This window comes from Aythya marila (assembly GCF_965140915.1).
Source record: "Aythya marila genome assembly, chromosome: 14".
Classification (NCBI taxonomy): domain Eukaryota; kingdom Metazoa; phylum Chordata; class Aves; order Anseriformes; family Anatidae; genus Aythya; species Aythya marila.
This window is the reverse complement of record NC_139055.1, coordinates 16,211,276-16,227,200: the sequence shown is the minus strand read 5'-3', so window position 1 is coordinate 16,227,200 and position 15,925 is coordinate 16,211,276. Positions and strand designations below refer to the sequence as shown.

General features: G+C 39.3%; 1 protein-coding gene across 2 annotated transcripts in view; it reads right to left on the bottom strand.

Moving 5' to 3' along the window:
• Positions 1-396: 396 nt before the first annotated feature.
• Positions 397-15,925, bottom strand: part of TRPC7 (transient receptor potential cation channel subfamily C member 7) — a gene marked incomplete at both ends in the record, with an annotated part of 61,094 nt that continues 45,565 nt past the window's right edge. Inside the window, 6 exons of one of the 2 annotated variants that reach the window (XM_082771859.1) lie at positions 397-539; positions 1,270-1,345; positions 3,106-3,159; positions 5,195-5,275; positions 8,014-8,235; positions 10,938-11,133. In XM_082771859.1, coding sequence (XP_082627985.1) covers positions 397-539; positions 1,270-1,345; positions 3,106-3,159; positions 5,195-5,275; positions 8,014-8,235; positions 10,938-11,133 — 772 coding nt within the window. The remainder of the gene's footprint in view (positions 540-1,269; positions 1,346-3,105; positions 3,160-5,194; positions 5,276-8,013; positions 8,236-10,937; positions 11,134-15,925) is intronic. The other variant, XM_082771860.1, reaches the window with a different exon arrangement.

Genomic DNA, 15,925 nt, shown 5'->3' with positions numbered 1-15,925 from the left:
TTTGCTTGGCACAGTTTTTCTTCAGACTTCACCCACTTCTGATCAGTTCAGTCTGAGTTGGTATAAACAAGCACAGTCCCTTCACTGGACTCAGGCGGGTGAAGATATGTTTTTGTTTTTGTTTTTTTGCTTTTAACTAAAGGTGCCTTCCCTATGGTGCATTTGTTTCTGATGTCAAAGGGCATATGTTTTTACCAGTAAGTCACTTCTTTGTCTTAAAAGTTTTAACTGGTAATTCACCAAACACAGGAGTAATGTAAGGTGCTCCTACCAATACTTGCTAGTTCACAAAAGTTGAGTGTGTGGCACCCATCTTTTGCACTGCTTTTGCCCTCCTAAGATGCTGGTTGAGACTGAAAAATGTTTAGAAAATCAGTTGTTTTTCTGTGTCCACTATCAAATGTCCTTATTTAAATTCTTCCCAAATTTGTCACTCAACTGCTGTATTAGTCTTGCCAGCTCATTGGTAGCTTGTGACTTTTCCTCCAAGAGTTCATATCGGAGACTAGAAATATCTTGCTTAATCTCTTTAAGTTCTCCTAAAGGGAGGAAAATATTCTTGTTAGCAATATTGAATCAAAGGAGTCATCCCTATGGTTTTAAGACATGAGAGAGTATTTAAGTGTGCTTGGTCAACAGTGTGTGTGACACTCTATATGATGTTGCTGGGTTCATGCCCTTTATATTTGGCTTTACAGTAAATAACCCATACTTGCAGCAGTGGTACCAACTGCAATAGCAAGTGTATATGGAAAGTTCATCTTTCTTCTAAAGTCTGTTCCCTCTCCATGTATAGATCCCCATCCATACTGGACATTTACAGGAGGGTAGCAGAGAGAAGGTATTATGAGGAGTTTCTTTTCCATCTACTTAAAATTCCTATATGACACCATGGCAGTGCACATCTTTATCCAGTTCCAAAATGTCTGTGGGCTAGTTACAAGTGTAGGCAGCACAGTCAGAAACTGCTGTATTTAGACCTCAAGAAAAGGCCAGGTATTGGCTGTACCCTGGATGTTGTAAAACAAGGATAGGTAGAGGTGTGGGCAAGAGCAGGACTAAGTGTAGACAGATCCTACAATACACGTGTTCTGCTGATTATTTCAGAGCATTAAGGTGGCTCAGAGTCACCATTGTTCGCCTTTGTGTGAGCCTGAGCATGCTCTCTCTTCACAGAGGGTGTTAACAAAGCAAAATCCTCTTACTGGAGGTATCAGTAGCAATAACATTACACGCTCTAATTTGTGGCAATAATAAAAATCCACTTGCCTTCATTGACTTCATCATTTTCTCGGTCAACCTGAGCCTTCAGTACATACCGCTTAATCAGACGTTTCATTATTTTCTGAAAAGAGAACAGAAACACTTATCTTAACATGAGCTTATCCACACCTCCTTAATTCTAGACTTATTATGAGCAATTCAAGAGCCTGATTTCTCTAAGGATGAAGCCTGGCCTCAGAGGAAACAAAGGGAATTTTATTACTGACTTTTCATTTATTCTCTACTTTATATTATGAACTCTGTATTAAAATAGTTGATTGACAGCAATTGCATAATGAGTACACATAAAGATACTTTGGGGTGTTTGTGGGATGCACACAAATGGACAGGATGAAAACACAGATGATGCAGTAGCAATTTAAGAAATGGGATCCAGATCATTTTTTAGCATGTTGCTATTTAATGTATCAATAAAATATAATTTACTGGAAGGATTAAGTGGTTAATTAATGTTGTTAGCAAAGCCACTCATGACGATGAGCTGAACATCTGACCCAAGGTTAAACAGAAAGACTCTGCTTCGGAATTCAGGCTTATGGAGAGAAAACAGACAATGAGGGACAGAGAAAAAGAGTTTGAACAAAAATGGAGAGCTTGGCAAGAGTAAAATGGCAGATTTTAAGGGACATACACAGGGTAAAAATAGCACCATGTGGATTTATAACATGGGTGATGACTGTTAGTATGGAACAGAGAATACGGAAATTGTAGGAAACAGTTATGAATAGGACCTTGCAATGTGATATTGTTCCAAAAATGCATGTTACATTTCTGTAAAAGGAAAGTAACTTTGGCAGTCGAGCTACACAGTGGGTTACAGCTGAAGGCCTGCATCATTGCCAGTGACATCAGCGTGAGAAATGTGAAATCATTGTTCTATCAGAGATGATGATTTAGGTGTCCCAACAGATATACCTAAATTAGGTTATCAGATATTTACATTACACCACAACTCAGACTTGAAGGTCCTCAGGCAGATAAGGCAGCACATGCTGTCATGTTGGGAGCAGCTTCTTGAAGCAGAGTATAATAGGAGAGCCTTTTACTCTCCTATTTTGATTTAACCACTGCCAGAAAGAGGTAGTATTCAAATCGCATTCTTTGAGACAAAAGAGTGATAGGTTCAATGAAGATTTCTGTGCCCTCAAAGCTTTCTGCATGCTCTGTAAACAACAGAGGCCTCAGCAAACATCCAAGAAAAGATAGAAAAAAGATAGAAAACATCTTTTTTTTTTATTTTTCTAGTTTTTTGATTAGATGGACGTTATTAAAGGAAAAACATCTCAGAGTGAGCTCATATATTCCCAGAGCAATCAGGACTGCCTTAAACATCACTGAAAACACTGCAAAGATTATGGAACATGAATTAAGGAATCAGATTAGAGTAAATCATATTAGATATAAGGAAGAAATTCTTTACTATGAGGGTGGGGAGGCACTGAACAGGCTGCCCAGGGAAGCTGTGGGTGCCCTGTCCCTGACAGCACCCAAGGCCAGGCTGGATGGGGCTTGGGCAGCCTGGGCTGGGAGTAGGTCCCTGCCCAGGGCACGGAGTGGAACTGGATGGGCTTTGAGGTCCCTGCCAATGCAAACCAGCCTACGATTCTATGAATACACCTGCTCTTTTTTCTTAGTAGCCAGCTCTGAATTATAATGGTACTAAAGGCATGTGAATATCAAAGGAGGATCCAGTCATTTATATAAAGGTCATGTAGTCATGGAATGCGGGATGTTTAGGACTTTCTGTCCTTGTCTCAGAGAGGCATCTGGCTAAGCAGGTGAGTCAATTAAGTCAACAGAGATGAGGCACAGTGCACGTACGGTGTGTTGAAGATGGCCAAGGTAGTAGAATCCAGAGGGAGGTAGGGTTGCCACCTGGGGAAACATAAATGAAGTAATGTTTGGGGAAAGTAGGGAAATTCTGGATCCAAAAAGAATTTTTATTTTTATTTTTTTCAGAACAGATGACAGAGGAAATTTAGAATAAAACAAGGAATCAACATAGACAATGGATGCTATTATTACCTGGACCAATATGATAACATCTTTCTACTCCAGTTTCCATATAGCTGGTACTGTGGATAGCCACTACTCAAATACATGTACTAACCATATTAACTGCTGTCTGTGATGAAAGCCAAAAGTTTACGGGTGCCTGCCTAATTTATCAAATACACAATGTACTTAGATTTGTCTACAGAAACAAAATATTAAAAATGTGACCATCTTTAACAAGACGCTACTTAGTCACTGAATAGATATTTCTGCCATTAGGTTTAGGAAATTAATTCATTTTTGCCCCTGTGGCTTCCAAGTCTTGCTTCTCCCTGGTACTGTTCCTTATTGCTACACTAAATGAAATAACCTCTCAGAAAAATAAACCTGGTTACTGCAAGAAAATCCTGAATAAAACTTCAAGACAGACTCTTGGTAATGAATGCCAAGCTGTCTTTTTTTGGTATCCCTCAAGAGCACTGCACGTACATACATGTACATCAGGTGCACAAAACGCAGATACATCACTTGATAAATTTCACTAAAGAAAACAGTTCAGAGCTAAGCCACTACTTCAAAGGTTTTTCCAGTTGCAGAAGAAAGCTTGCTGGCCAGAGTATCAAAGTTTGTTCTTCTTTGTATTTAGATAATCAAGATTGTTACACCTTTCTTGTATTATTTGGACAATTTCTTTCTGCAGCAATGGAAACTTTCTAAGATTATTTGAAGAGAAACCTAGTAGGAGCATTAGGAAAGTAAAATAACATGTAGTTATCTCTCTCTTTGAAAACCCAAATACTTTTCACAGCTGCTTTTGGCTTTTTCAACCTTGGAAGTAAGGGCTTAATTTACCACAAACATTAGGTGTTCTCATTTAGAAATAATAGGTGCAGGAAGAGAATAAGTCCAGCAGAGGCTGACACATCTTTCTGTTACCTGTGGGTCTGAATGTACAGAAAAATGTCAGAAATACTCAAGTGCCAGTTTGAGCGCGACAATCATCTCTTTTCCCTTCGCCTTTGATGGTGTAAAGCCAACTAACTCCAGATGCCAGAACAAATGAATTCTGTTTCTAACTGTAGTAGGTGTCTTAGAGACACCTACTATCTTGGCACAAAAGCCTAGACAACTTTTAAGACCAGGAAAATGTTATTACTGGTATGTTGTACAGACTAGGAACACACTGTGCTGGATGCCACACCAGTACATGACAAACAAGTCCTAGAATTGCCATTGCACATCACACCCCATTAAAATATTATTTTTCTCAACTCTCTTCAATGTTAGTTCCTTCAGACATAACAGTTCCCATCAGATTTCTTTCAGGATTCATCAAATCCCATGGGTTGCCTTCTGCTTATTGTGTTATCCTATTACATGCTTGCAGAAGAAATAATATTTATGCTGGCACGAATGCTCCAACCGAGACAGAGAGCTGTGCTAGTTCGTGCAATGGCTGAGGTGCCCTGTGCCACTGCTACAGTTGCGGGTGGGTTTGAACCATACCACATTGCAGGTTTAGCTCTGCAGAACAAGTTACTGCCAGAGAAAGCACATGCAAATGATAATGAAAAGGCTGGAGACGTGACACGGTGTCATGACAAAATGAATTGCTGACAATGCAAGACCGGGAGATTAAAGCTTGAATGATATCTCTTGTATTAAATTATACACCCTTGAGTGGAATTAATTAGCATGACATACATTAACACCATGTCTATTGCCATGGATGATACGCTGCGCTTTTCTCCGAGCACTGTGAACGTGAGGTGCCCCAGCCTAGTCCTGTGACTGTGCTAAGCCACAGTGCAGCTCATCACAGGCTGGCAGCAGCTGGACCAGAGTGAATACAACCCCTGCAGAGCTCTTCAGTGACAGATCTCTTCCCTGGCTCTTGCTTTCATGCTGTGATTACCTGATATCTCGTGGGCTTGTTATAAGCATTCTTCCCCGAATAATTTTCTGTGTTTCGAGTGCTAGACTGAAAGCGAACTTTCTGAAATTATAAAACATCATGATAGATTAAATCAATGATAGCTTCTCATACCCAGGCAGCCCCAAAGTAAACAGAGCCTTATAGAAACAGTAGGAAATGATTTGATCTATGGGTAGGATAAAAGCCAGCACATTCAGGTCTAAAAAAGTGAACTTTTGAAAGACAGAAAAGGTTGAAAAACACAAATTACAGGAAAAAAAAAAAAAAAGAAAAAAAGAGAGATTCTAAATTGTCTAGACAAAAATGACATGCTCGCTCAATATTTGGACAAGAAGGTGCTAAGAGAAACAAAATATATTTATCTTGGATTAGTGATTATCAAAGTAGAACACAATTTAAAAAATAGAATAAAAATAAATAGGTTTATAGAGAACAAGTCAATGCACCTATGAAAACATTCTGAAACTGAATTGATTTTCAGCAGTTCTTTTACAACAGTACAATTTGCTACTCATTTAGCTGAAAAAATACTTTTTTAAAACAGAGTTTATTTTTTAAATCAGATGACATTGGACCTATTAATTTTGCACTCTAGTAGCTTCTAAGGAGTTTTTACAGCACAGAGAATATTTGTAACAGTTTTCTTTGACATTATTATTCACCTATGAATTTTTTGGCCCAAGTGCTAAAGAAAAAAATTTTCTCAAAGGAATTAAGTCATATCGTAGACCCAAAGGAGCTGGTGGGTATCAAAAACCCCTGTGACAGCATGCAAGTGTATGTACAGGGAAGGCTTTAGTTAAGGGCTTTTCATCCCTGACAGGCCCAGAGATCCCGTCAAATAATGGTGTTTCTATTTTTTGTTGTTGGTTTTTGTTTGTTTGGTTTTTCTTTCTCATTCACCAGGTGTGCCATGGTAATATAGAGATGATCTGTGAAAAAAAAAATCAACAGGCAAGCAAGAAATGACTGGGAGTTGTCATTGCTTATGTCAAAGCCATGGAAACTGTGAGTTCTGCATGAATTCTACAAGAAAGGACAAGCCAGACACTTTCACTTATATGGCTTGGGGAAGAAGAATCTTAGAGAAAATTGTATTACTTTGGTTTATGCTCTGAAGCGGAAGAAATCCAGACTAAGCAGACATTTTGTAGTTTGATTAAAATAATGTTTTGAAAATATTATCTTTCTAAATCATTATTTGAGATAGAGGAAAAAATATTTCTTTAATTTCAAGAATTTACTGTTCTAATGGGTCCTTCAGTAATCATTAGTGTTAAATGAGTTTATGGACTAAAATGCTGCCACATGTTGTCTAACTTAAAAACTGTTCACAAATAAGGAACTCAGTTAAATTATATGAAAACATGGAGCAGGCCCAATACATATGCAGTTCTTTTAGGTTCATATGAGCTTGATCTTGTCCCAGGTGTGGGCTTTGCCTGGAGCCAGGTGGCTCACCAAGAGTCATCATCCTGCCAGACTGCGTGCTCCTCTAAGGAAACTCTAGAGATCCAAACAAAGCCCAAAGCAGGCTACACAAAGGCAAACTGCAGAACCTTCTCCAAGCTCTCTTTCTTTTTCCTGGTGTAACTTGTTCCCTTTCTTTACTTCTGCAAGATTAAAAATGGGGGTAGGCTGCTCACTTCTGAAAGCAGGTTGTTAGAATAGCAATGTGCTGAGGAGCCACACCAGCCTCTCACATGCAGTGACCGTAAGAAATGAGACAACACATTTTGGAGGGCTTTTCTTTTCCCCCAGGAATCAATTCTCAGTATTGTTCTCTTGTTTCAAACCCAACCTGAGCTGAGAAAATTAAATTAGCAAAGCTGTCTCCTCACATCTTTTAATCCACTGAGTTTGATGACTGCAGCCAAGCAGCTGCAGCTGAGTTCCAGTGAATGTTTTGGACTTTTTCTTCTCCTGTGTAATGCAGAAATGTTGCAGGTGGATTTGTCCTGTGAGTAGGTTTGGGTGTGTTACAAATGTATACACTAGGAACACTCTGTCCCAGGCATGCTTTGTACATTGCGGATAAAAATTTCCATGGGTAACATCATTTTCTCTGATTTCTTTGGCATTTCCCCAGGGGAGGAACAAAACTAATTCTGTTGGGAAGGGTCTGGACATTAAGCATATTCTTGCAGCTCTCTTGGTTTATCATGCAGACACTCACTTTTGATGGGAAAAGCATGCCACCATGCAGCTGGCGCTTACAAAGCACATTTCTATTTTAAATGACCAAAAAACGAGATGGAAGAGGCAGGATCTGCCCATTAGTAGCTACGCATCGCTAGACAAATGCAAGTAGAGAACTTGATAATTACAGCTGTAGGTATTTAGGAGGTGTTATTAATCCCTACTTGGAAACTTGTTCCCAAACCTGGAATGGCAGTAAATGCTATTAATGTAATGGCAGTAAAATTCGGAAATCACTTAAAGGCCAGAGGATGTTTTGAAGAGGCATAAAGGCCTGCTGAGTATGTTAGGAGCCAGATCTAGGATCTGATTTATGCATCTGCTTTTTCCCTTGGTCTTTGACCTTGCTTATTTGGTTTTGGAAAGTGCCTCCATTTAGAATAGTTGCTCTTTCACTGGTGTCCAAACGGTGCCCTGTATAACGAGCCAGGGAGGACCCTCTAGGTGCTAATACAATACAAATAACATGCAATGACAATTCTGGGTAAGAGGTTGCTCTGTCCCTGGTCTACCTGTGAACCATGCAACCCTCTCCTGAAGGTCTCTGGCAGGTGTGGATCCATCACACAAAGAAAGTGAAAAGTAAAGATGCAACATACCCGTTGTTTTGAATTCAGCATCCCCATCTCAAGATCATTTTCACAGTTTTTGGCCTTAGATTTGCAAAGTTTTATGAGGCACATTTTTATTCTCAGTATGAGATAATAAAATGATTTAGGGCTTGGCACTAGATTAAAAGGAGCAGGTAAAGTCCTTCCTTCGTCAAAGTAGGATAGCCAGAGCTTGGCACGTGCAAACTTCCACTCCACATCTGCATCCTCCTTGGGAAGGGAAGAGAAAAGAACACACAAATACATAATTAGTACATAGGAAAGAATTTAGCTATCATAAGGACAAACATACAGGTAAGATATTACTAGAATCAGTCTTGTTTTTCCAAAACAAGACACCTGACACAACATGTCTTCTTAGGCTTCTCTGTGGTGATCTCAAACTAAGGAAAATTTGACCAAATAAATGAATAAACAAAGAGCACAAGCTCTCCAAATGCTAGACTGAACAGCAATGAAGGCTGCCTCTGATTAACTGCAATACTAATTACCAGGTAACCGTTATCACTGCATTGGCCAAAAAATCCCCCATAAAGGAGACTAAGTCCGTGACTTCTATCATCAGCTTATTTTCTCGTTAGTCCCATTTGCTTTCACCATCATAATGTCCCCAGATAAATAGACCTGCCATTCACCTTCTGCCACTCAAGCAGGTGGAGAAAAAAAAAAATCAATCACTGTGCCTGTGAATCTCCTTTATGAATTGTTGGGATGGACCAGGATCACTTCCAAGTACAAGGGCAAGGTCAGCACACTCTTTATGGATCTGCTTGGCATTTATATAGGAGGATGGCCAGACCCAAGTATCAGGACCAGCTAGCAGACAAAGGAACGGAGGAGATACAGCTGCTCTACAGCTGTTTTCATCGTGGCTTATGTGGAGGCCAGCAGCATCAATAGAAGTGTGGGTCCGCCAATTCCCCATACTCATGTACATCTGTGTCATGCTAAAATTAATTACCTGTGATTACCCCGTACCTCTGAAACCCAGTCAAAAACTGGCAGAACACAATTGAGCTTAATTCTGTCATAGATATAAAAATGTCTGCCAATGGAGCAGTATTCACATCTGCTATTTGGCCTTCTCATTCTTTGGGGTTGAACCTCACAAAAACCTAAAGCTGAATTACAGTAGAAATCACTTATTAACATTTTTAATGCTTTTCTGCTAAAGAGATACTGATGGAAATAGTTCTGGTTTCTGGCTGGCAGAAGAATTTTTTTCTTTCCATAAATGCAATGTAGCCAGGAAGCACTAATACTTGAGGGATAAACAGAAGAAAAACAGAAGTAGCTGAAGAGTGATATTCAATGGAAAGCATAAAAATGTGGCCTTATATCTGCTGCTAACAGTAATGCATGTCCCCACTGACTGTAATGGAATTTAATTCCTAAGTAATTGACATCCTCTATCTTTATTGACATTGCTGTTGTCAGAAAAATACATTGGCAAAAGGGACTTTGTCTCGTCAGTAGAATGACTTTGTTTTTCCTTAATCTCCCTGTTGCTGAGGATTTAAAGGAATTAGTATGAGATTTACTAGGTTTCTCCCAGTTCTCAAGCAGGAGGATCTGGAATGAGTAGCTCACATTTGTTTTACTTGCTGATAGTTATAATATTCTTTAACAAAGTTTTATAGAATTCCAAGCAGCCAAAAAGGATGGTAAGGCCTTTTTCTAGGAAACTGGTGATCACATAGCTCAAACTAGAAAATTAATATAGTCTATCTAGTAAGATATTTCTTAAGATTTTTCTTTAGTAAACTTGCAAGGGCATCTCTACTTACTATACGCATTAATAGGCTGAGACCCCTTCAGAAATAACTCTTGTTTCTGTAGAAGAGGATTCAGGAAACACTTGATCTTATGTGATTAGAAATCTTTGGGGAAATGACTGCTTTCTGCACATGGGACAGCTTCTGGGGCAGAGAACTTATGTAAGGTCTCTCTGACATTTAGACTTAGTTGCAGCACGATAGAGCTATATTTGCACTACAGTACATGGAAGAATTAGACATTACAGTGAGAAAAGGTTTTTTACTCCTGCCTTTTCCAGTGTTAGGTTCTGAGGGAAGATTAGAACAAATAATTAATACAAAGTCAACTACAGAAACTTGATATTTAACAAATCAAAAGAAAGAGGTGAATCAGCATAAACATTGTCCAAATATTAATCTTTTTTATCTGTCACTATTTACATGAGCAGGGATTTGTTTATGTCCAAAGCATTTAACAAATCCAGCCTGCTAATATTAATACTACTGAACAAAGCTGGGTAAAACCTGCAAACACCTTCCTTGAGGGTTGTATTCATATCCTTTCAATGTTGCCTTTTGCTCATGCCATTAAGTTTTGTAGGTCCAGGGACTCCTCCTCCACCTACATATATATAAAGATTGTGTGCCTGGTATTTGAAAAATATGTAATTTTATATATGCATCCATGAGTTTCAGACCTAGGTGGGCTTTTGTGTTTAACCATTACAGAGCAGACAGAAAATAAACTGACAAACAACAAAAAAAAGGCAAACATGAGATATTCTTTGCTCTTTCTTAAGCAAACAGCACAGCTAAGGTAATACACATGGATAAATTATCATAATTAACACAGGGAGTAAAAAATACCACAAACTGCTTTCATTAAATACATGTAAAGGAAATTGGGTTTGCTCACAGATGGTCATTAAAAACAAGGAAGTTGAAGTTGTTATACGAATGATTCATTGTTAATTATTAATTCAGCCCTAATTTGGGGTCAGACTCAGCCTTGACTCTTGCACAGTGTAGGATTTGTGTTTCAACAACCCTCTAATCATGCATATGGAATAAACTGCAGCTTCCTTGTTCTTTTCACATTTTCATTGTCAATAATAATTATGTACATTGAGTTTGTAATGCAGTTTCTTATCTTACCTCAATTTCCTGATAGGAGTTGTTGATCATGGCTATTAGCATATTAAGCAGCACCACCACCATGGTCACGTTATATACTCCATAGAGTACGTATCCAATATTCTCAATGAATTTATGATCGTACTTCAGCACCACAGATATCACTTCAGATAAGCCAAATATTGACCAGAATAAGGTTTTAAAACTTTCTTCTACCCTAAAAAATAAAGCAAATGATCACTTTATAGAGTCGGCACCAGGTTGGACTGGCCAAACCCTAATAGTAAAAGTGGTAATCCACCAATATAAGTATGATTCCTTGGCACAGCTATTACAAGCCATTATCTATCACCCAGGGACATGCCAGATCATATTTCCTGATCTGATAAAGAAATATGATTTCTAATAAATACTCTGAAGTGACAGTGCCCCTTTGTTTGCTCCATCTGTTCTTCTCAGATGTGTTACCTGTCATTTGGCCTTTGAGTCCCTATTAAGGACTCCTTCTCCATGGGCCACTTGCTGTTTGAAACATTTTGTGTAGGGCCCAGTACTTCTACTCAGTCACTCATTTCTCATCCAGAGAAGATAGACAGAGATTATCTAGGAAAGGGGAGAAGGAACCTATGTTGACTGCCTCATATGCAATTTCTGGGGCAAAAGAGACTTTTTACCCAGAAGGAGTCAGTGAAAAGTTCTGTTTTATGGCATTAACATAACCAGCACACTGTGCAAGTAAAGTCATCCCCTGGTCTGATTTTCTTCTCTTCCTGCATTGAGGTTGTAAACAAATCAGATGCCCAAAGATGTGTAGTAAAAAATTTAAGTTCCTAAAGAATTTGAAATTAAGGAGTAGTAAAAGATGTTACAGAGAGGCACTTTAATTTTATTGTTACCCTTGCTTGAAAGTAGGAACTAGATGAAAATAAAAAGTTGAAGGATGGGAAAAAAGGAAGGGATGACAAAGAGATGGGAAGTCTGCAGCTGAATTTACAGGGCAAAAGGAGACCTGGAGGGAGCCAAAGCTACAACAGGCAGAAGGGGAGCAGCCACAACTAGAAATGAAGGAAGGAGGAAAAGGAGGGAAACTGGTACATTTTGGAAGCTCTTTGCTTAGCTTTTAAGTTAGAAGCAAATATGCCTTTACTGAATAACCCTTAGAATATTAACAAGCAATTACCTCCACTCTCCCCTGGCCTCCCAGGAGGTAATGTCTTCTGAGAAAACAATGCCATTAACAAATGATTTTGATTTCTTTTAAATTATTATTATTAATATAAAGATGGCAGCTTAATTTTGCTACATGTTTATTAAAACAGATTATAGACACAAACTACAACATGTCCTAAGGCAACAATAAGCTTTACATCTACTCCAGTATCAATTACACTATACATGCAAGCAAAACAAATTAATTTCAACCCTTTGAAAGGCTAGTGCAGAGCACTGGGCAATTCCTTTCTGCCACAGCAGACTAGTACTTATGTCTCATCACAACTCATGGCATTCCCACTTCCATTTGCATGTAGCATTAGTAAGACTGCAGTAAATAATTAGGTACCATTCTCCACCAGTATAACTGCATTTACATGTGGGGATAACCCTGAGCGATGTGTCAGAGAGATGTTGCACAACATCATTTAAAAATGTGGCTTTCTATTCAGTCTCCACGTTACTCAGAGTGTGCTGTTGTGTTCACTCCTTGCTGCTTTCATAAGGCTGGGACACTGTGCAGAGATATATTTGTCTCCTGCCCTCAAGTACAGGAAAGGGCAGCTGACATTATTATGTTAGAGACCCTTCACTTTTATAGTAGCAATCTGGTTTGCACTTATTATATTAAATGTTGTATTTTTAGATAAAGAATGCATACAACACCAAAAACCTTTGGCTTTGAAACCTATCATCCAAGTCACTTATCAAACTAATACAAAAACATAACCAGTAGCCTTGATCCCAGCTGCACCCTGCTATTAACCTTCCTTTTTTAATTTGGAAAAGTTCCCTTAGTTTTCCACCCTGCCAGTGGGTTTTAATACAACACACCATATCTGCTCCTTCTCTGCAGCTCAGGCATTAACCTTTGCTCTGGAGTGGTGCCAGGTTCTCCTTGAAAAGTTAATTACTGCCTGTATGTGGCCCTGACTGCCCCAGGCAAGCATCGGCTCCAGCACAGCCACCATGCTCCTCTGCAAATGTCCACAGTCCTTATTCCCAGTGCCATGTGTGGGAACAGTGCCCACAGTAGTGGGAGGTGCTGTGAGAGGTGAACCTGTCTGCAGCACCCCAAAACTGCTCAGCAATGCCTACAGACAGACACAGCTCTCCCACTCGTGGGGAAAAATATTTCTAAGGAGACCTTGTACTAGTTCGTCCCTACCCTCTGGAAAGGCTGGGCGGCTTTCTCTCTTCCTTTTACTCTACTGTCAAATTGCAGGAGGTTTGGCAGAGGTTACAGGGAACCTTTTTTTCTTCTCCTTTTTGAGAATGTCTCACTGAAACACGAGACAAGGATGTTTGGAGCCAAGTTCCTGAAGTTTCCAAGATGTTGATGTGTCTCATCATTGCCAACTAAGCAATTTACCCCCCTCCTGCAACATCGGGAGGGGTTATCCTTCCTAGAAGCAGACAAATGAAGGAACAAAGGAGGTCAGGAGTCCTGCCCAGGCTGACAGCTCCTGACAGCAGGAGGAGCTGGCAGTGGCAGATTGACTGATGCTCCTTGCTGAGTTGGGTATGCTGTGCTCTCACTACTGTGGTCAGGGCCAACTATGGCAGTGAGGAAAGAGCAAAGGGATTTTTGTTTCAACAGACATAGTCCTGTGGAAATTAAACACAGATTTTGCGTAGAGGAAGAATACAGACCAGAGGTGATCACCTAGTTGCAAGTTTTCCTTGCTTCTGTAAAGAGCAGTGTGCTGTTCATCGAAAAAGATAGCAGCAAGGCCATAATTTCATGTCAGTCTTGTGTCCTCCTCTTTAAGAAAGCTTAAAGCATCCTTTTAGATTAAGTTATTCCTTAAACTGATTGGTAAAGCTTTAACACTGCCAGAAAAGCAATGGAGGTAATACAATCTGCAAAAAATATCATATTTTGACAAAGGAGAGTGAGAAGAAAAAAGCCTTCAAGCTTCTAAGTAACATTGGCACTGAACAGTGAGTCACACTTCCCTTCGGGGAGAAGCAGACAGAAAACCTTGTGCTGTAGCCTTCAGCCTGATTTGTGATGCAGAAAGCAAGATGAACACAATCAGTCTTGCCTCCATTTCAATTTTGTTTGCATAGCATGTTCTTAATTACAGGCTGTTTTGAGAGCTGTGTTCTGTACACAGCATACAATAAACAGATAAACATCACTAGGGTCGGCTGCAAGAGTCATGAAAATTGTCTACTTTTCAGCAATGAAGAACTTCAAAATTTTTTCAAAGTATACTATGGTTAGCTAAATAATCTCTGTATTTAACAGTGTGAAGTAAAGTACACCACGTTTTTATTTCCTTTGTGTCAAGAACATTAAGATCTTAGAAATGACAGAAAGTGCATGATAACATAGTTCAGAGGCCACTGGGGTGCTACATGACTGCCCTGTAGAAGGCATCAAAAGCAAAACTCAGCACATGATTTTGAAAGTGCAACAGCATGGTAAATTACACCAAACATTCACGGATTATTATTATTAGAACTAAGAAAGCAATTCCCTCTCAGTGATATCTAGACACTTTTTTTTTTCTTCTGCCTTCTTACTGTCCTGGTAAGCCACGGTTTTCTCAAATGTTCAATGCAAAATTATTTCAGTGAGTAGCTCTTTGTCTGCTCACTGTGGAACCGCCACAATCTAATTAATGAGCAAATCCAGAGGGCCTTCTTCTGTCCCGGTTAGGCAAGTGATATCTGATTCAGGACCCATATTAAAATAGACAAATTTTTTAGTACAAAACTTGCTTTCTGTAAAATTTCACCTATCCTCATAAGAATTCTCACCGTGTCTGCCAAGAAATGTATTCAGTGAAGTCACTGAAGTCACAGAGTCGTTACGAGTACAGCAAAGTACGCATTACGCTTTGCCTCAGTGAATTTTGACAATATTTGAGTTATTTATTCTACTCTAATAGTGAAATCTTTTCACAAACAAGTTAATGGCAGAAGGAGACCACAGCATTCAGCAAGACCCACAGGCAGCTCAGGATAAACAGAGGAGGAAACGTTGCTGGAATTGGTAGCTGCCTGTCTGCCAACAAAATGTTGTTAATAGCTTACTAAAATTGTTTGGGACTGTACATTTCAAGGTTTCTAGTTTGTTGAATGAGATATCTGAGAAGGATTTTTAGGATGAATGTTAATATACAGTCTTTTTTTCATATGATGAAAGAATTTTATTTTCACTCATCATCATTTGACCCTCCCGTGTGCTTAAGTAACCAGAAGCCAGTAAGTCTATTTTAAATCTTTTCCAAATTCTTAAAAGGAAAATTCATGTTTATGGAAAATTTGCTTCATAACAAAATGAAGTCCCTCCAGGATAGGATAGGTAATCACAAGGCTGAAGTTAATGAGGAAGAGTACTACCTTTTGACAAGACTCTCCCCAGCCCAGACATCCCTTGGCATTTAAGCAATCTCTAGTCCAGTGAGCAGTCCTCATTTTGGTCAATGTTTACTCATTATTTCTATCAAAAGACGGTAATTCCTGGAAGACCCACTTGGGTCACATGTGTTAATCCGACAGTTACCACCATTGCACTGGAGACTGGAATTTGTTAATGCTGTGCTCCTGTGATGTGCCTGAGACTTGTACTGAGGACCATAACTGAGGCAACCAGGGATGGTATCGACTCAACTTCTCATTACCTCTCGTGCTTCAAGGACATCTCCTTTTCAAATAAGCAGCAAGTCACATCCCACACACTCAATTTTCTTCTACCTTACTACCAAGCACAGATAAATGTAATTGCGTCTAGCCTCATAAATCCTTCCATTAAAATGTATCCTGAGGTTACAAGAAAGGTTCGG